Source organism: Giraffa tippelskirchi, chromosome 2, assembly GCF_054371585.1.
Source record: "Giraffa tippelskirchi isolate mGirTip1 chromosome 2, T2T-mGirTip1v1.2.pri, whole genome shotgun sequence".
In the NCBI taxonomy this organism is placed as follows: domain Eukaryota; kingdom Metazoa; phylum Chordata; class Mammalia; order Artiodactyla; family Giraffidae; genus Giraffa; species Giraffa tippelskirchi.
The window spans coordinates 9,057,195-9,077,624 of record NC_137276.1 but is presented as its reverse complement, the minus strand read 5'-3'; the positions used below and the strand labels follow the sequence as shown (position 1 = coordinate 9,077,624).

At 58.0% G+C, this 20,430-nt stretch overlaps 2 protein-coding genes across 2 annotated transcripts; both read left to right on the top strand.

The window, feature by feature from the left end:
* Positions 1–4,991: 4,991 nt before the first annotated feature.
* HMX3 (H6 family homeobox 3) lies at positions 4,992–8,241 on the top strand. Its single transcript, XM_081573423.1, has 2 exons — positions 4,992–5,509; positions 6,155–8,241. The coding sequence occupies exons 1-2, from the start codon at positions 5,110–5,112 to the stop codon at positions 6,838–6,840; spliced, it is 1,086 nt and encodes a 361-aa protein (XP_081429549.1). The 5' UTR covers positions 4,992–5,109; the 3' UTR covers positions 6,841–8,241.
* Positions 8,242–17,216: 8,975 nt separating this feature from the next.
* HMX2 (H6 family homeobox 2) lies at positions 17,217–19,535 on the top strand. The gene is made up of 2 exons (XM_081573422.1): positions 17,217–17,484; positions 18,428–19,535. The coding sequence occupies exons 1-2, from the start codon at positions 17,217–17,219 to the stop codon at positions 18,982–18,984; spliced, it is 825 nt and encodes a 274-aa protein (XP_081429548.1). The 3' UTR covers positions 18,985–19,535.
* The last annotated feature ends 895 nt before the right edge of the window (positions 19,536–20,430 follow it).

The window sequence follows — 20,430 nt, the reverse complement described above, 5'->3', positions numbered from 1 at the left end:
CTCACACACAGGAGACAGAGCCTAAAGTCCCCGTGTCCCTCGCCCCTTGCCCAGCCACCAGCAGAAACAGGAACTGAGTGGGAAGAAGTGAGGGAGCCCCAGGTCACAGGATCAGCTCCAAGGGACTCACAAGACAAGAGGCTTTGGAAAGTCTGTACCTGTGCCTGGTGGCTGGGAGGTGGACTTTTAAACAATAACTTGATTGGGATAGCATTCATGTATTACATGATCCATTCATCTAAAGCATACAGTTCAAGAGGATTTTATATAGTCAAAGAATTGGGCAACCATCATCACATCAATTTTAGACCATTTTCATCATGCCCTACAGAAACCTTGTACTCATTAGCAGTCATTCCCCATTTGCCCTCAATCCCCTAGCCCTAGGCAACCACTTTTTCATTTATTGTCTCTATGAAGTTGACAACTGTGCCAACATTTCATATAAATGTAACCATACAATATGTGTTCTTTTTATGTCTGGCTTCTTTCCCTTAGCATAACGCTTTCAAAGTTTCATCCATATTGTAGCATATATCAGTATTTCCCTTCATTGATGAATAATATTCCAATGTGTGCATATATCCCATTTTCTCTATTCATTTCTGGAATGTGGATTTTTTTAGGATACAAATCCCTTTGGAACTTGATGAATCCAACACCGGTGGGATTTTCTTCTCAGGAAAGGGCTAGCCACTCTAAGGACATTGCATGTCATTTTATACAATCAAGGACAGCATAGCTGTGACCAATCTCCGAAGGCTGGGCCTTTTCTCAGAGTCACAATTATCGACCCATTCTTTGGATGAATTCCTGGCAGCACTAGAACACAAGGGAAAGAACTTTCCAGGAAAGAGGGCCAGAGCACAGGGAGCCCGGGGCAGAGTCCTCAGGCTAACTGCAGGCTTTTGTCTATTCTGCCTACGGGAACTGTAGGTCAGGAGAGTTGAAGTGTCACCCCCAGGACCAATGCAAACCCTGGCTATGTTAACTGTGGGGAGCCCCCATGCCTGGGGGCTCTAAAATCTTGGCTAGAAGCCTCAAACAGTCCCTCCCATTCCACAGATAAGCAGGTGGACTATCCCAGGAAGCTGTTTCAGAAAGAAGGACCCTACGGAAGGAAGCAGAATTTTTTTGAGACTATGAAAATACTCACCTCTCCAAAAACTCAGTACTTGCTGACCTGTATGTGTGCATGTGTACGTATGTGCTGCGGATGCTGGGGTTAGGGAGCAGCTGCCATTGTGAGCGTCCTTTGCCAGGCCTCATTCTTTCAGGTGAAAGTCAGGTGTTAGTCATAGCACTTCCAGGCTCCCTCTGCCCTGTGTTGCAGAGGCCCTGCTCTGCACAGTCTACCTGCCTTGGATTAGCCCATAAGGGACTCTTCAGGGGACCTGTTGCTAGGGCTCCTTTAGGTTTTGTTAAAGTGTTAACACTCAGTCATGTCTGGACTCTTTGAGACCCCATGGACTGTAACCCACCAGGCTCCTCTGTCTCTGGAATTGTCCCAGCAAGAATACTGGAGTGGGTAGCCATTCCCTTCTCCAGGGGATCTTCCTGACCCAGGGATCGAACCTGAGTCTCCTGCGTGGCAGGCAGATTCTTTACCGTCTAAGCCACTAGCGAAGCCCAGGTTTTTTAAGATGTGTTATCAAAAGACTTCAGGTTCTCATTAAACCCTTAAAAAAAACTCCTTTGGGGTATGAACAGGCTATCTGAAGGACCCTAATCAACTAGGCAAATCGTCTGCAATGGAACCTGAATTCATTCATTCACTCATTCAAGCATTCAGGCATTAACAAGAGGTTGCTGAGCATCACTGGTTGACCACCTGTACGCTGAGTCCTGGGAAGAGGAATGAGACAGCCCCACCGCCCTCCAGGCTTCCAGCAGTTCACATTTAGCCTGCAGACAGGGTGGGGGCCTAAGGGGTCAGCTAAAAGCAGGAACATGAAATCTGCCCTAAAACAGGGTCAGGAAAGAAGGGAGGCAGGGGGAGAGACAGGAGAGAGCATTTGTTATGGTGGCCAGGTAAAGATCAGCAGAGATCCGCAGGTGTTTCACTCTCTGCTTGTCTCGGAATTCAGACCAAAAAAAAGTGCTTTTTTGTTCTCAAGCCAAGACCGGGAAGAGTAAGCCTGCGAGTGTTTTTAAACGCTGTGTGCCAGTACTGTGGTTTCTCACTGGGAGCCAGCAGGTTTGGTTTAGAGGATGTCCCATAGAGGGCGCCGTTTGCCTGACTTTGAATGGAGTTGCGGGAGCAAGTAAACAGAGGCTCAACACCGCTCGCCAGAGGGCGAGTGAAGGTCTCTGTTCCCGTCTGGGATCCACGAGCTTTCTGGAAGAGGCTGGAGAAAAAAAAATTTTTTTTTTTAATCTGTGCTCCAGGCTGTTGAAATTCAGCATTCCTGAAATTTGGGGGATGGGCTGGGGGTGCTGACGCCCGAGCATCTCATCTCTCTGGTCAAGAAGCACATACACGAGCCAGCGCACCTGCGCGCCTCTGGGAGGGAAGACACCGTGAGAACTTGGGACCAGAGAGAATGAGGTTCCGGCAGCGGCGCCGCAGGGTGCAGGGTCTACTGTTCCGGCGGACTCTTCTCCCGCCAGCCTGCACCCCTTCCCATCTGGGTCTAGTCCCCTGCTGCAGTTAGCCAAGAGCCCACTTCCCCAGCCAGAACTTTTCGGCGAAGTCTGCGGAACGCTTCTTTATTCCCGGGCGATGAGCAGCTTTCCCCGCTCGTTTCAGCTTAAAGACCTCTCCTTGCGTCACAACTTTGGCCAAGTTCTGCACGCTTCTGCCTAAGACTGGAGCGCTCCCGCAACACGCGCGCGCGCACAGAGACACGCAGGGGCCACTCCATCATAGTCTCTGCCGCGTGGCCGGTCAGTGTGGGCCGCGCCCACTAAACTGGTTTAGACATAGGCGTCTCCAGTTATTTCTGCAGTTGGGAAGGAAATGACTTCTGGGTGTCCAGCACTGGTTGGGTGACCTTGGCCCGGTCTCCTCCTCTCCAGGAGCCTTTTTCTATCTATAAAACCTGAGTGTTCAAGTCTTAGGGCTGTAACTGGTTCCAAAGTCAGATTTTTGGATGGAATAGCATTTTATATTCCAGTAAAGCCCTGTGCAAACTCGAGGAAGTGATGATAATGAGGATAATAATTGTTTATGGAAGCAACATTTACAATGATTCCTGGTTCCCAAAGCAAATCAGTACAGGGTTCACTACTGCAGATGAATATTTGCTGAAAGAAACATTAAATGCGCCCTTTGAGATTTGGTGGGGAAAGGTGGGAAGCCCCGGATAGGGAAATAAAGCAGTCGTGCCAGCCAATGCAGGGCGGCCTTGAGTTAGGTGAGGGCTAGATCTAACAACAAAAAAAGAGACGATAGTAGAAGGGGCCACCAGAAGACCTCGGGTGTATGGAAGCTCACAGTGCGTGGAAGGGAGTGACGATCACTTTCCCACCTTTCTCTGATCAGGGACCCCGCAAGCAATTCTGGTTTATTTGATGCTTAGAGTCTTAAATGCCTGCCTTCCAGCTTTCTTGTGCAATTTGGAGAGTTGATTTTAAAGTCCATGGAGCAGAGTAACCTTCCGTGCAGCTCAGAAGTCCAGCAGAGTTCTCCAGGAATTTGACGGCAGTCGGGACGTGCTGCGGTGCGGTGCCAAGCCCGCCGCAGAGGAAGGTGCGCCGTTGTGCCTACAGTTCGCACTGCCCCCATTGAAGCGTTAGGCGGCTCCAAACGCTGGCGGGAGAGGCCTCCCGGGAGAAAGTGCATTCTCAGGGCAACGGGCTCAGAGTTGATCGTCAAGGTTTGGGCCCTGGCGGCCAGACGAGAGGAATGCCCTGCAGAGCGTAGCCGTCGGTGCCCACCGCCCCACCGAGTGACGCGCGGGCGTCAGCCTGTTTTTCGAGCACACCGGGTGCGTAGAGACGCACAACCGCTCCTGCTCTCGGGGGAAGGCTCTCTCCTCGGTTTCCCAAGGCCAAAGGCCAAGGCCACGCGGATTCCTGAGACCGCGGACGCGGTGCAAGGACTTTGAGTCCAGGTCCCTTCCTGTCGACGAGACGGTGGGTGGGGAACCCAAATCCCCTCTTCTTGGCTGAGCCTTTAGCATGCTTTAGGGAAAATGCTGGACCCCTAAAGGGTAGGCAAGTGTTGAGTTCACCGCAGATCGGAGATCGCGTCTAGCCTCCTGGGCTGGCGCTACTTGGCTCTCCAGCTGTGTGGGGGCGGCGGGCCCCTGCGAAGCCCCTGGGGGGGGGGGCGGAGAAGAGGCAGCTGCGAGCGCGGATAACCCCGAGGTGACCCGGGCGGGCCCGGCCCGCCCCTTCCCCCTCCCGCAGGCCAGGCGGCTGGAAGCGGGTCCCGGAGCTGCAGAGGGGAGAGGGAGGCGCGGGCTCCGGGCGCCGCGGCTGTCAGTGCGCTCCGACCCGGGGCGCCGCCGGCTCCTCATCCCTCGCTCGCCTCCTGCGCTCGCCCGAGCGCTCCGAGTGCCTCTTTAGTAGGAGCCAATATCCTTTTGTGCTAATAGGCTTGTCCTCATTTGCTGCCTAATTGGACTATATAAAGCCAATAACAGGCGGGCTCTTATAGCCCGAAGCCAAAGCGCCAAAATCCGAGGCAAGGCGAGGAGGGGGCGGTGGCGCAGGCGGCTGCGGGGCCCGGGCTCGGGCTGCGCCTTCGCCTGCCTAATCCCATTTGCCATTGTACGCGCCCAATCGCCGTATACTCCCCGCATTTAACTTGGATGACATTTTGATTTCATCATTAGCATCCGGCGCCGGATTGACGCAGCCCCAAGCCGGGGACTGCTCTTGCCGCCTCCTCCCCGGGAGCCGCCGCCGCCGCCGAGCCGCCTCGCTCCCTCGGTGCCGCGGCAGGGCCGCTCCCCGCCCCTCGGCACCCCTCCCCCATGCGAGCCCGCCCCGGCCGGACCCTCACCCCGCCCTCCTGACGCTGGATTTGCGCCCGGGGCGGCCCCCGACTTTGCGCCCCGTAGTTGAGTTCCGTTTATGGTCTGATTTCCGGCGCCCGTCCGCTCGCCCAGCCGCCCGCCTGTCCCGCTCCCTCCCTCCCGGGGACTCGGAGGAGAGGGGACCATGCCGGAGCCCGGGCCGGACGCCCCCGGCACCGCTAGCGCGCAGCCCCCACCGCCGCCGCCCCCGCCTCCTGCGCCCAAGGAGTCCCCGTTCTCCATCAAGAACCTACTCAACGGAGACCACCATCGGCCGCCCCCAAAGCCGCAGCCGCCCCCACGGACGCTCTTCGCTCCGGCCTCAGCCGCCGCCGCCGCGGCCGCCGCCGCGGCCGCTGCGGCCAAGGGAGCCCTGGAGGGAGCCGCGGGCTTCGCTCTCTCGCAGGTGGGCGACCTGGCTTTCCCCCGCTTTGAGATCCCGGCACAGAGGTTTGCCCTGCCCGCGCACTACCTGGATCGCTCCCCGGCCTGGTGGTACCCCTACACCCTGACCCCCGCCGGCGGCCACCTCCCGCGACCTGAAGGTACCGACCTCTCTTTGAACTTTCGTTGTCTCCCACCCACAAGCCTGTCCCATCCAGGTCTGCACTGCGTCCCATCGCAGCCCTGGGGCCACCCCCCTCCCCCGACCTGCAACCCACAAACGCGCTTGTTTGGCCAACTTCCTCCGTCCCCTAACTTGGAGCTCCTGCCCGCGCGCTCTGTTGCGCTGCCCAGGAGTCCAATCCCACTTGGTGAGAAAAGAAGTGGAGTTGGAGCCCGGACATGGCGCTTCCCGGGAAAAGGGACGTCGGGCACGAATGGGGAGGAGGCTTCAGGTGGCTGGGACAAGGGGAACCTGGCCTGGATGAAGGGAGTGACCCCGGGGGGTGCCTAAGCTGGAGGCGAATCTCTCCGCGGGCCCCCGGTGGGAAAGAAAGAAACCGGCCATGCTGCCGTCTCCGGGTCGCTCCAGCCTGTCCCCGGGAGAAGGTCGGATGTCGGGGCGCGGCGCCCCTCTTCTGGCCCAGCCAGGAAGGAGGCCCGCGGGAATGGTGAGGCCTCGAGGCCTGGGGCCCGGAGGCCGTCGTGGTGTGAGCCTGCGGCCCCCCAGGCGCCAGGCCTCGCTGAAGGCTTTGTCCGTGTGCGTGTGTGTGTGTCTGTGCGTCCGTCTGTCTGTCTCTCCCCAGCCTCGGAGAAGGCCCTGCTGCGAGACTCCTCCCCCGCCTCGGGCACCGACCGCGACTCCCCCGAGCCGCTGCTGAAGGCCGACCCCGACCACAAGGAGCTGGACTCCAAGAGCCCGGACGAGATCATTCTGGAGGAGAGCGATTCGGAGGAAGGCAAGAAGGAGGGCGAGGCGGCGCTGGGCGCGGCCGGGGCGAGCGTGGGGGCGGCGGCGGCGGCGGCGGCGGCGACGCCGGGCACCGAGGACTGGAAGAAGGGCGCCGAGAGCCCGGAGAAGAAGCCCGCGTGCCGCAAGAAGAAGACGCGTACGGTCTTCTCGCGCAGCCAGGTCTTCCAGCTCGAGTCCACCTTCGACATGAAGCGTTACCTGAGCAGCTCGGAGCGCGCCGGCCTGGCCGCGTCCCTGCACCTCACCGAGACGCAGGTCAAGATCTGGTTCCAGAACCGCCGCAACAAGTGGAAGCGGCAGCTGGCTGCCGAGCTGGAGGCCGCCAACCTGAGCCACGCCGCAGCGCAGCGCATCGTGCGCGTGCCCATCCTCTACCACGAGAACTCGGCCGCCGAGGGCGCGGCGGCCGCGGCCGCGGGGGCCCCGGTGCCTGTCAGCCAGCCGCTGCTCACCTTCCCGCACCCCGTGTACTACTCGCACCCAGTGGTCTCGTCCGTGCCGCTGCTCCGGCCCGTCTGAGGCCCCAGAGGGGAGGAGGAGGGAGCGCCCGGCCCCCTTCCCAGACCCCGGAGGAGACTGGGCCGGGCAGAGGGCGCCGAGACGTCCAGCGGCCTTCGGGAACCGGGGCTCCGGCGCGCGGCCCCGGCCTCCCCTCCCCCAGTCGGTAGCGTTTTTTTGTAAGTATTTGCAATGCATTTTCGTGCAATTCACCCCTAATGGATTTGAGGCGCTTCCCCTCTTACTTTTGGTTTCGGTTTATATTAAGAGAAAGCAAGAAAGAGACAACATTTCCAGGTCAAATAGTTCGGCTGGAAGCTTTTGTAAAATGTGCGATCCTCTCACCCCCCACGCCCCCAGATTCTCATTGCGCTGTGACTTTTTGGGTTTATTTTTTATACAAGGAAAGTAAACGCAAAGCCTGAACCCCCAGTTTATTCATTTTCTAAAGAACTATTTTCAGAAGTCGAGAGGGAGAGAGAGAGAATTGACATTGTACTTTTATTCTGTATCTCTGGGTGTGGCTGTTCCCCTTCACTCCCAATCAATTAGTCCCCAATTTTCAGAATCTGAGCAGCTTCTCGTAAGAACCCAGACTCAGGCCACTTTTTTCTCTCCTCTCTCCGGCAGAGGTCTGTCGAAGTTCACCTCTTCATCGGTCCCTTTTTGTGATGGATGAATTCTCTAAGTGTTTAAAGGGAAAGGACTAGATAGCCCACAATCAGACGTCTGATTATTGAAACACCTCCACATCTGGCCTGGTGTGAATGGTCTTATTTATTAGTAGCCTATGCTTGGGAAATATCATTTGTTGGTAAATTATTATTAATATTACTATTGTTATTTTGTTCCCTGTTTTGAGAGAGTGATTTCAATATTAAAACAAACAAACAAACCTATTTTTTATCCTCTCCCCTTACCTTTTTGTTCTGCAGTAACTGTTGTATTTTGACCTGTGCAATATTGTACAAAATTTCCTGAGAGCCCTGCTTCTTCCTCTGCGGAGAGAAGCAGACGTTTTCAATGTCTAATCCCAGTCAATCGTTTATGAGGAGGAAATTAAGAAGGAGAAAAAGGGGAAGGAAGGAAACAAGGATAGGTAGCGATGCTCGAAGGAGTAAGATAGGCATACTGGAGCGCTTTAAGTGAAGGACAATCAGTTTAGGAGAATTTTAACTTATTTGATAAATGTACAGATTTCTTGTAAAGTTCACCCTCAACTCCTCAGGGCTCCTGGCTCTGCCACCCAATCTTTTTCCTTTCTGTCGGCTACACCTGTTGTTCCGCGGTAGTTTGTCCCTCCCACCCATCAACTTCCCCTCTGCCCGGATTCAGGCCCTTTTTAAGAAAAAGAGAGGGGGGAAATCACAAAATATTGTTACACTTCATGTTGTCGTGAAATGGAATTAATTAAAAAGAAAAGCGAAGCATTTCCTGTGGCCAGAGTGTGTAACTTTGGACGGTTTTCCCCAGAGCAGGTGTCTCCGAACTCTTTTCTGCCTCGCTCTCCGGCTGCCTCTGCAGACTGGCCGAGTCCGACCTCGACGTACACGCCTCTAATTAGGAGGCGGCGGAGACAGAGGCGGCTTTGTTCGCGACCAGAGCTGCGCTTTCTCCCCGGTGCAGTCAGCCTCTTGAAATGCCCGTGCGAGCAAGGGAAGAATGCGGGGCGGAAGGGGTGAGGACCTGGTCTTATCTAGTTCGCGAAATCGAGCGCAGAGACAGCCGCGAGCTGAGACAACTGGTTATTTCCGATCGCAGGGCAGCTGCCTCGAATTCCGTTCCCAGGCCGTGGGGTCTTTAGGAGTCGCGAGCTTCTGGGCAGAACATCCCTGGGCACCGTGAGCCCGAGTGGGGTCGGCTCTGGCTGCCTCCGGGATGCGGGCTGGGGAAGGAAGAAGGGAGTGAACTTGGAGTTTAGCCGGGGTGGGGGGGTGGGGGGGTGGGGGGGTAGGGGTGCGGCGCGCCAGAAGCCGATCGCGACGTCCAGCTGGGAGCGGCCAGGCCGCGAGAGGGCAACCCTAGGGAGGCGAGCCAGCCCTAGAGACTGGCTCGAGACTCCGGTATAGGGAGGCCTCCCCAAGCCTGGAGGCACTGTGGCTCCCGGGGCTGTTCGGGTGTGGACACGGTCATGGTGTGTCCAGTGCCGGGGAGCAGAGGCCACCCGACTGCGGCGGCGGCGGCGACCGAGAGGACTGTCTTCTCGCGGCCAGATCCTTTTCTGTGCACCGCGCCAACGCCTCGCGGGCGCACGGTTTCTCTAGGTCCCCCACCCCTATGCCGGCCGCTTCGGGGAAGCGCAGCGCTGACGGTTCCCAGGCTCCCGCCGGGCCCCGGCTTCCACGCTCCGCGTGGACCGCCTGCCGAGCCCCGCGCTCCCGGAGCCGCTCGCGAGCGCGGGTCCCGAGGGCGGAGGCAGGTGCTCGCTTGGGCGCCTCTCTCCTGCGCGGCGCGGCTGCCTGCCTTAGGGCGTGGGGTCTGCAAGCCCGGCTCCTGGCAGAGCGCGTTTGAAGCTGGGGAGCCAAGGGAGATGAGGAACCCGGAGACGGCGAAGATCCCGGCGAGCACACCGCGGGCGCGGCCGCTGGGGAGCGCCTGCACGCGCCCCATGCCCTCTCCCAGAGCTTTACAGTTGCTCAAGCGCAGTCCACACGATTGATTATACTGTGGCTGAAACGTCGAGTATCGTTTTCTATTGACGGGAAACTGCCTCCAAATAAACTGGCATGAGTATTATGGCAAGATTTAGCCTGGACCTCAGTGGAAGACAGATCTGCCTTTATTTCCCTCTGGTTTGGGATAAAAACGAGGGCATGTGTCACAAGTGAAAAATAAACAGAAATTCGGGGACCAAATATGTTGTTCCATGTGTTACCTGCAAACACAGTGATGCCTTTTACTGTTGGCAATACTAACTGCGGGACAGGCCAATAACAGCTCATTAAAAATAATGTTGCAATAGCAAACACGTTCTTAGATTTTACAGCCAGAACACGATGTTATCAACCGCCAAAATACTTCTTTATTTGTGTTTGGATTCTAGAAAACGGTTCTTGACTGACCCGGTCTTTACAAAGTCGAGAAATAACTGGTTCTCCACAGGCACAGTTGATTCTTTGTCCCGGCCTCCCTTTCCCTCCTTTTGAGGACCCCCTTGCCCTAGGCCGGGGAGTCCCTCCCAGGAGCCAAGGTGCATGCACTGGGGGAGGAACGTGGCTAGGCTGTGACCTGGGACTGGGGGAGATGTTCAGCCTAGAAGTCTGCTCAGGCAGAAAACCTCCAACTCTTTTCTGTTGGGTGGGGGTCGCAGTATTTCTCAGGATATCCTGCAAGAGACAGCACGGAAGCTGCTCCCTGAGCAAGAATCATTCTAGGCTCTACTGCAAGCCTGTGTAGAGGCCAAGACAGCACTTGGTGAGACTGAACTGGCTGGGGTCATCTGCCCCTTGCCCCCCACCCCCACACAGAATGCTTCTGTAGGTGCTGCTTCTGCGGAAATTGCCAGGAGCTGCCGGAACCCCTCAGCAGAAGGGGTAATGTGGGGGGAGTGAGGATACCTCCACTCAACTCTCCAAGACATCTGTTGTGGGAAGCCAGAGCTGCTGGTATCCTCTAACCTAGGACACTGAGCCAACACCCCTGGATGGTGGAATCCAGCCTTCTCTCTGATCCTAACTTCAGACCCTTCCCCCACCACCACCATGGGAACCCCCAATTAAGTCAGTGAAATGGCATCGGCTTCCTGGCTTAATAGTTTCTGCATCATCCAAACAGACACACACGCAAACAATATGCAGGATACACTGACACTCATAGGTGATTTAAAACACTCACCCCCGCCCCCCCTCCACTTTAGTTAGAGCTCCTGACAGATCCCATAATCAGGGGTTCCCAGGGCGCAACCTGTACGTGTGTTTAGCATCACATTTGCGTTGTGATCATACAGCATCACAACAGCAGACGCAGTCAGGTACACGTTGTTCTGGGTGCCTGGGCAGCTGGTTTTCTCTGATGGCCCCAGGCTAAGGCAAGCTGGGAAGAACCTTGGGGAGAGGATTGGGCAGAGAGCGAGGTGGCGCTGCAACTTCTGCTGCACGAAGCTTGAAATCTGAGCAGAGATGCCTCCTGTTCCTCACCAGCCACCTGGGACAAACTGTGGACGCTGCCAGCATCCCACTGCAGAACCCCATATGCTTATAGGCCAGGACCTCACTCGAGCCGGGGTCCCATTGTGCCGGGCTCTGAGCACCGGGGAGCATCTCCGAGCCCTGGGAGACCAGTGAGCAAGCTCTCGAGCTGTTTCTGTTGGCAACACAGATGTATTTCTTTTATTTGGTAGTAAATAGAGCAGGTGTGTGTACATCAAATAAAAGCAAGACAGATATAAACTGCCCCCCCGCCACTGGACGCTCATTCTGAACCAGGACGTCCCTTGGCAGGCCCTGGCACGCCAGAACCCCAGAGTGCGCGCTGGAGGGTAGAGCGGGGAGAAAGAGGAGAAGGCACGCAGGTCGGTGGAATTTGCTTTCTCTTCTGCAAGCGCACGCTGGGGCAGCCTGGGCCCGGGCGATGGGAGTGGGGGTCAGAGCAGCTGTGGCCCAGCGGGCTGCGCAACTTTCGACCCTCGGGGGCTTTGGCGAGAGCTGGCGTCGTTGGGCTGCCTGGGCCTGGGCCAAGCGTTCCTGCTTCTACCGCGCGGGGTAGCTGAACTTCCCTGGTGAGGCCCTTGGGGGCTGGATGAGAACCGCCCTGCTCGCTTCCAGGGCCCCATGTTTCCCCACCCCTCGCGCTTGTCCATGCCCCGGGCCCTGAGACCCATCCTGGAGTTTACTTCCTCTTAGCGATCCAAGCGTGGACCGCCAAGCGGCTAGGAAAAGACCCCGCTAGTGGGTCACGGCGACGGGGTCGGAGTGTAAAAGCCGGGAAGCCCAAGGAAACCCTCACTTGGCGGTCCAAAGCACAGCTGGGGAAGCCCCTGGAATGTCGCCCTCCAGGGCACTTGCCCCTGGCCGGGCAGAGGCACTCCTCCGCCCCTCCTCCCGGCTTCCCGCCCACTCGCTGCTCGCCCATCTCTGCCTTTTGGGTGCGAGCGATCCGTTCGCCTGGGCGGGCGCATCTCGCCTTGTGCACGGCCACGTGTGCACGTGCGCCTGTCTGGGTGCGCGGGGCGAATGGTGACCTTTGGCCTACAAACATTTGGGAGGGTGCTGTGGGCGGATGACGGAAGAGAGAAAAGGGCCACAAAGATAACCGGGCGTGCTGTACTCAGGAGCCCCGCCTGGTGCCTCGGACCCGGATCTTGAGATCTGGGATGCGCCTGTTCCGGAGCTCGGCCCCTCTTGCGGAAGTACCCTGGAGGCTTATTGGCGGGGGGCGGGGCGGGGAGCTCCCGCTTCTAGGGAATCCGGTCTCAGACAGCAGTACAGCGGGTGTCCATTTTTCCGCTGGGGATCTTTCCCCACCCTTCTGCCTCCAGGATCCCGTTGCACTTCCAGCGTTTGTCCGGGCAGTTTCGGAGACCAGCGACAAGAGTCAGTTGGAGGCCACGGGCCTCCTCGGACAGTTTCCAGGAGATGCCCACTTGTTGTACTCGCCCAGCTCCCTTCCTTGGCTGCTGCTCCAGGCGATGCCTCTTCGCAGCGAAAACTGCCCCCCAAATCTCTGTCGCCGGATTCCTAAAGGATCCCTTACCGGTTGCAGTGTACGGAGAGGAAAAAGAGTTGGGGGAGAGGTGAGAGCGAAGAGAGCGAGAACGCGCTGAGAGCACTTCGCTCCCATCATTTAGTCTGGAGCTGCGAGGTGGAGTCACCTGGTGTGCCTCACCCGAGCGCTAAAGTCTTAAAGAAAAAGAAAGAATCCCCTTCTCTCGTGAGCTTCGCCGCCCTCGCCCCCCTTGGTGATGGAGTGCACGCATCAGATTTTCATCAAAGTTCTATTAAGTGAAACATAGGTTGCAGGGCACCCTTTGATTGAAACAGTTTAAATTTTAATTGTGTTTTTAATTTGACATATAGTTGCAGAAAGGAATGACACTGCGTCGCCAAGGGGCGGTCGATTTTCTTAATTTCTCCCAGAGGAATTGATGAGTCTATCAGGCCACTAGATTGGAAACCCATTAAAGCTCTCTGGTTAGGCTGTTAATTGGAACTTGATGGATGTGGGGAGGAGGGTGTTGGGACTCGGCTATGCTGATCCAATCTTCATGACTTTCTGTTTTCCAATAAATTACACAATTCATTTTCCAGCCGCAGATTACATAAATTGTACACCTCTGGGGCTCTCTTTTTCAAATAGGGAGCCCTTTCCCCCAAAAGCCTATTGCAAGATGTCATTTGCACCAAAGAACGAACAGCAGAGGCCCTTGAATGAAAATCGAAACATAATCAACGTTTATACTTAGAAAATTTATTGAGATCATTTTCTCTGGTATTTCCTTATTTTAAAGTTTCGACGCGCCATATATCATAATCCACTCGCGCAAAGGGGGGGGCAGACTGTGTTTAATATTTATCGAAGCTTGATTCCAAGATCAAACTTGTTTATGACTTCATCTGTCATTTCGGAGGGAGCCTTCTTCCACTATTACCCGGCTCAGCCAGCCTATTTCCCGACTGCCGCAGAGCAGAGAGGATCAATTTTTATTAGGCTCCTCGGCAAGTTTGCTCTGGGCCGCTTTAATATTGAGCAGCGGCATAATCTCGAGACCTAAACTTTAAGCGTCCTTTCAGTCTCGGAAAGTTTATCATTCCTTGGAACTCGGTTATGCCTAATTCCCAGGAAAGGGGGAGGGGAGGGAAGGGGAGGGGAGGAGGGAGTGATCCCAAGGATTACGAGGGGCCTGACTCCTGGGTAGCTGCTGTTAATCTGGTTGAACTAAGGAGGGGCGGAGCTACCCCAAGACTAGGAGGGTGGGGCGGGAGGTGGGACCGAGTTGAAGCATTGCCACGCTCGAGGGCAGAGAGACTGGGTGTCTGTGGGTGGTGGTTCCTGAAGCTGAAGTTTCCTCGCCGTGTGGTTTGCAGCTGCGCTCAGCCCAGGAGAGGGCGTCTGGGCCTCTGCCTTCGCCATGAAGTCTCGGGGACCCCCCAAAATGCCCCCAAGGGAGGGCGGGGAGATCCTGTCCTGGCCCTCTGGCCCCTGCACTGGGACTGCTGTCCGTAACCGAGGGGCAGCGGGAGACCCAGCCCGTGACCAGTTGAAAGGAGAGGAGGCGTGGAGGACCCGTTTGCCCGGTCCCCCCCCACAGCCTCTCCGCTGCAACCTCCCCGCCTTCGGCCTGCGCCACCACCACCATCATTTCCCGGGCTCGGGGCGGTGTGTCTGTGGTGCTGCAGCGCACGTTTGCGGACCGAATGCGTGCCACGGCGGAACCGTTTATGCCGACGCGAGCCTGAGGTTTTACGGTGTTCGCGTCCGAAGAGGTGCCTGGGCGGAGGAGGAGGCTGCGCAGGAGCGCGCGCCTGTGCAGACCAGACCGTCGAAGCGATCTCGAGGAGCGTAGCGAGCAGGCGGAGAACCCGGCCGGCAGGCTCCTTCTGACTTCCCTCCCAAACTAGCCCGCAGAAGTGGATGGTGGTCGCGGCCGGGGGTCGCGAGGCTGCACGGTTTCTGAAGAGTCCTCAAACAGGCTGCACGGGTCACCCCCCCTAGTTCCTCGCCGGGTCTGGGAGCTGTTTCTCTGGGGCTCATCCCAGAGGCCCCGCCGCTGCCACACCTGGCCAGTGCCTTGGCAGAGGCCAACTCCACCCAAACACCCGTCCAGGCGGGCTTGAGATAGCCGGGGTCCTCCCAGTCTACCCCGCAGCCACTCCCAAGCTCAGCATCAATGCTGCCCCGCCCCTCGCCCCTTCCCCAGGGCCGTGTACAGGCAGTGGGACAACCTCGGGCTTCCATCTTGCTTACTCTACTTGGACTGGTCACTTTTTTTTCTCCTGGGCCTCAGTTTCCCCGCCTGTACATTGGGGCTAAGGATCAGCACCACGGGTTTGCTCTGAGGATTCAAGTGAAGAATGATCAGATGCGCTCAGAATAGTCCAGGTTGCCGGCGTCGAGTATTTGCTAGCTCAGAAGGGTTCAACCAAAGCCCTCCTCCTACCCCAAAGGATGTTTCTTCCCCAGGCTCCCGCTCGCGGCGTCGGCCTGTTTCCCGCGGCGGGTAGGCGCAGCCCGGCCGGGAGACCCGCGCGGAGAGGTCGCAGGCGGGTGCGAGTAGGCTGTTGGTTTCCAGGATGCTCGCTTCTACCCCGCAACTGTGCGGGGGCGCGGCGGGCCGGGCTGTGACGTGGCCCAGGAGCTCGCGCCGCGGCCGCGCAGAGGAGGACGCGCAAATTGTATTTCAGCACCGGGTCCTTCCGGGTTAATGAGCTGACACCATGATTAAAGCTGACCATTTGTAATGTGTCTCGACCCCGCCGCCGAGCCCTGAAGAGGTTAATGCGGTGACGGAGGCCGGCACCTGCCCCTCGCCGGCCTCCCTCCCCAGCCACGGCGCACAGCCTCCGGCCCCCGCCCCCTCGCCTGGCCCCTCGCCTGCCCCTGCCCCCGCTGCGCCGCCGACTCCTAATCAATTAGCCCATTAACGAGCCCTTGGAGGAGTTAAGTAGGGAGAGGTTCTGCCACGGGTAGGGCTGCAGTCGGTAACTCACCGCGGCTAATGATATTATAAGCGCTTTACTCAATAACCCGGGCGCGGCGCGGGCGAGGAGGGAACTGCACCGTCATGGGCACAGCGTCTGGACATTTGTGGGGACTGATTCAGTCTCCTCTCTCCCTTGGCTGCGTTTGTGAGGGCACCGTAGGGTCAGGGCTCCTTGGATCATTTGGCCGATCCGTACCGGAGGCTGCAGACCCGGGGCTACGGTCGCCTGAGCGCCTTGGAGTCTTGCCTCACCTTCGATTCCTCGAGGCTTGTGTAGACAACTATGCCCCAGAAACGTTTTGCCTGCGTCGCGTGCGTTCCACATCTTGTACCAATTGATCTGGAAATTAAAAGAGCAAGAGTCAGAGCTTTGGGGGGTCGTGCAAACACCTAAGAAACTATGGTTAACTGAGCGTCTACCGCAAGCTGTGCTCAGAATTAGGCACTTTGACCTCATCTAGCTTCTTCGAGGCGATCGTTGCTTTCCCCTAATTTAAAAAATGAGAAAACCAAGGCTCAGAAAGTTTAAGAATCCTATTCAAGGTCACCTCCCTATTTGAATACCCTTTGCCTAATCCTGAAACCATGGTCCTCACCTCCTTCTCCCCTTTCCTGGGACAAATCGCTTCTATTTTTGCAGCAATTCCCTGACCTCCAATATTTACCTAAAAACCAGAGTCAGGGTAGACAAGGCCGAGCTTTGGGCTGTTTACAGAGGTGTACAGGGTACCTTTCATTCCTACCTAGGCCATTCTCAAAACAGGTGAAGGGAAGGGGATATTAATGGGAGGACAGTGAGGCTCTGATTGGTACTTGACTTGTCTAAGTTCACCTAGCCTGTAAATGGTGGTGCTGGGACTTGAACCTGGATCTCCTGAAACAAGATCTAGGGCCTCCCCCACCCGCCACAATGATCATGCAGTCTTGCTGGGCCTGTGACAAGGTTGGGGTCTGTAGGGAGGAAGGGCCACACTTGTCTGCTCCCAGGCCTCCTAGTTAAGCTGCTAGGAAGAGCATCAGTTCCCATGCGCACGCTCCTAAATCCCACGACCCCCAACCTCCCCCACGGGGCGCCAAGGCCTGCCAGCCCTACCTACCTGCCCAGGAGAGAAGGGATGAGAGGTTGGGGAGGGTCATGGCGCAGCCTGTGAGCCCTTTGAGGGTGTGAGGACCTGTCACTTAAGGAGGCGTGGGGCCACTCCAGTTCTGAGCCCCGAGCTGCCCCTGTCTCTCGAGAGGGCCAGGGTCTGAGCCATCAGAGATGCCACAGAGGCTAGGAACCTAGCTGTCATCCATCTTGCTTTTGGTCAAGGCTGGTTGGACACAGCAGATGCCCGCTGGGCTCTTCGCGAGCTCAGGGGAGGACAGGGGCTGTGAGAGCCGGGCCTGTGCGTTTTGAAATTTTCCGGGGCCGCTCGGCGGCGCTGCGATTGGCCGCGTCCGAGTAACCTCTATGCAAATGAAGCCGCGCCACCTCCGCGCCGCCGGGGACCCAGCGAGCTGGCGGGCAAAGAAGGGGCATTCGCGCCGGGGCTGGGCGGGCGCACCTGAAGCCGGGCGGGCAGGGACCCCAGCGCAGCTGTCGGGTGCCCGCGTTTCCCCCGCGCGGAGGGGACGCCTCGCCAGCTTCGCCGCCCCCTCCCCTTAGCTCCCCTCCCCGCCCCTCCACCCCCCCCCCGCCTGCCTGCCTGCACCACCTTCTACCCAGATCATCTCTAAAGGGAGTTCTTGGTTTCCTCCGATTTCTTATGAACCCAGGATGGGCAGCAAGGAAGATGCGGGCAAGGGGTGTCCGGCGGCCGGCGGCGTCTCCAGCTTCACCATTCAGTCCATCCTGGGCGGGGGCCCCTCGGAGGCGCCAAGGGAGCCGGCCAGCTGGCCGGCCAGGAAGCGCAGCCTGTCCGTGTCCTCGGAGGAGGAGGAGCCGGACGACGGCTGGAAGGCACCCGCCTGCTTCTGCCCAGACCCGCACGGCCCCAAGGAGCCCGGCTCCAAGCACCACCCCCCCATCCCCTTTCCTTGCCTGGGTAAGGATCGCACGCCGCCGGGTTGGCCTGGAGCAAGCTCTAGGGGAGGGAAACTGTGCCGGGGCTCTCGCGCCGGGCCCCCCCGCCCCCGGCCAGAGCCGCGGCCGCGCGGGGTCCGAGGCCGAGGGTGGGGAGGGAGAGAGGCGTGCTCCGCGCCGACTCCTCCGCCCCGCGGGCGCTCGGGAAGAAACGGGGAACACAGATGCCGCGCGGCGCGGTTTGGGGGAAGGTTGGGTTGAACGGAGTGTGTTTGTGGGTTTGGCACAGGGCCGGCTGCTCTCAAGGCTCTGCCCGCAATATCCCCTTTGCACATCGGATACTTTCTGCACACGAGGTCTGGAAGTCGGATCTGAGCGGTCCGTCCGTCCGTCTCTACCGCAAGCTCCTTCTGCGTCCTTTTCTTCTCTCTTCCCCTCTCTCGACCTCTGCCTCTCTCTCTCCCCTCCTCCTCCTCGGAATGATTAGCACTCTAAGATGATTGACAATGGTGCCTTTCAGAGATGGTTCCTCTTTACAACATCTGACCAAGAGGAGCCCCGTGTCAGTCCTTAGCGTGATTTCCGAACAAACGGCCTGTGAAACGATGCCACCCTATAAAGCTCAGGGAACTCTTCCAGCTCAGTTACTACAAGGCAAAATCATCTTTTAAAAAGATGCTAATGTTCCCCCTCCAGACTTCTTCCCTCTGTTGCCACACGTCCTTTCAGGAAGCTGGGAGCGTTGAGACCCCAGGCTCCAAGTAGTTGGGTCCCTCTCCTGTTGCATTTCAAAAGCCGGGTGCCTTTTTCTGGGTTTCAGCGAGAGGGCGAGAAGAGTAGGGGTTGAGATCCAGGAAGATGGGACCAAGGCTGCTGGCGCCAGCCAACCACCTGGTCCTGGCAGGAGCTGGGGGCCCCTGAGGCTCCCCAACTCCATGGCCCTCTTATCTGTTCTCACTCCCCAGGTACCCCCAAGGGCAGCGGAGGCGCGGGGCCGGCGAGCTCGGAGCGCAAGCCTTTCCTTTCTTCTTCGCACCCGGACTTTAAGGAAGAGAAAGACAGGCTCTTGCCCGCGGGCTCGCCGTCGCCGGGGCCCGAGCGGCCGCGGGACAGCGGCGGCTCCGAGCGGCAGGCGGGCGCGGCCAAGAAGAAGACGCGCACGGTCTTCTCGCGCAGCCAGGTGTACCAGCTCGAATCCACCTTCGACATGAAGCGCTACCTGAGCAGTTCGGAGCGCGCCTGCCTCGCCTCCAGCCTGCAGCTCACTGAGACCCAGGTCAAGACTTGGTTCCAGAACCGCCGCAACAAGTGGAAGCGGCAGCTCTCCGCCGAGCTGGAGGCGGCCAACATGGCGCACGCGTCGGCGCAGACTCTGGTGGGCATGCCGCTGGTCTTCCGGGACAGCTCGCTGTTGCGGGTGCCGGTGCCGCGCTCGCTCGCCTTTCCCGCGCCGCTCTACTACCCGGGCAGCAACCTCTCGGCCTTACCTCTCTACAACCTCTACAACAAGCTCGACTACTGATATCGGCCCGCCGGCCCCGCGCCGCGCGCCCTCCCGCCCGCTCCCCGCCAGGCTGGCGCGGGCTGCCCCCGCCCCCCCCACTCCGGAGCAGGCGGCGCGTTTCCAGAAATATTACGAAATACACCATGTGTATTCATTATCTCTTATTTATGGCTTCTGCCCTACTTTGGTTTGATTGTTTCTGGTATTTATCAGCATCCCTCCAGCCAGATCATTTGCTCTCTACCCACCCAAACAAACCAATACGTTTTGAAAACCATTTTGGAGGGGACGTTCTAGGGTGGTGGTCGGACAGGGAGTTTTGGTCAGATCGACACTGGCCGGTAGAACAACAACAACAAAAAATCAGAAAAAACCCCACGAAACCAGATACATTCCTCTCCCCGTATATATACTTGTATGTATGTACACGCACACACGGCCGGCCAAGCCAGTACTTGGGGGCTTTGAACAATGATCGCAAAGCCTCTTTTCATTTCCCTTGTCCCGAGGATGGATAGGGACGAAAGGGGGATAGATTTCAGATCTGTACATATTTTTAAAAAGAAAAAATAAAACATTTTAAGCATCGTTGCTAACTTTGGTGCAATTGATTGGCCGGCGTGCTAACGCGCAGGTTTTTGTCTCTTTTCCACAGAAGGGGTTGCAGGCGTGCGTCAGAGGAGGTCTGGCTCGCCCCACGTGGAAGGTGGGGCGGAGGTCAGAGGCTAAAGGTCGGGCGCCGCCGAGATGGCACATGGGCTGGAGGCGCACCCCATTCTACTAGCTGGTGCCCTAGTCTCCGCGCGGGCGCGGGCGGAGACTCAGCCTGGCCGGAATCCAGCTCCCAGGGCGCCGAGAGGGATAGATGCGGGACTGCAGTTGGCAAAGCAGTTGCCTCCTGGAACGAGCTTCTTTCTAGCCCTGGGAGCGGCTTGGGGTTGGCGGCAGCACAGGGCCTTGCGACGTTGTCCAGTCAGTGACAGGAGCCTCCTCTTCGAGGGCACAGAACAGGTGGGGCGGCCCTGCCTGGATCAGGTGTCGAGCCTGGTTTGTTCGTCCCCTAGCCTGGCGCGACAAGACTTACAGCCGCTCGCGGTTTCCAAGCCGGTGGCAGGGTTGCGCGTCCGGCGCCGCGCAGGAGCAGGGCACAGGGAGGCGGCCCTTCGGCCGAGGAGGGATGAGGCCCGAGACCGGGCAAAGAAAGCTGGGAGGCAAAGGCTCCTCCCCACACTTTTTGTTGTTGTTCGTGGTTTTGCATGGAGCGTGGCTAAGTGGCCCGGTGTCGGGCAGGCACGTGGCAGCTGGCACTGAATGGAACCTTGATGCGCTGTCTGCGCGCCCACGGACTTCGGCGCCCCAACACCTGCAGCCGCACCCTGGCTGGGAGGGCGCGGCATCAAGAGAACAGAGGCGCGCGAGTGTCATGCAAATCGCTGGCTTGCAGTGTTAGACCGCAGCCACCTG

What these genes read in the sequence shown, in the direction of transcription:
- HMX3 (XM_081573423.1), top strand. Translation starts at nt 5,110, where the DNA reads ATGCCGGAGCCCGGGCCGGACGCCCCCGGCACCGCTAGCGCGCAGCCC. An exon ending in CCACCTCCCGCGACCTGAAG is followed by an intron (nt 5,510 to 6,154) that starts GTACCGACCTCT and finishes GTCTCTCCCCAG; the next exon opens with CCTCGGAGAAGGCCCTGCTG.
- HMX2 (XM_081573422.1), top strand. Translation starts at nt 17,217, where the DNA reads ATGGGCAGCAAGGAAGATGCGGGCAAGGGGTGTCCGGCGGCCGGCGGC. An exon ending in CATCCCCTTTCCTTGCCTGG is followed by an intron (nt 17,485 to 18,427) that starts GTAAGGATCGCA and finishes CTCACTCCCCAG; the next exon opens with GTACCCCCAAGGGCAGCGGA.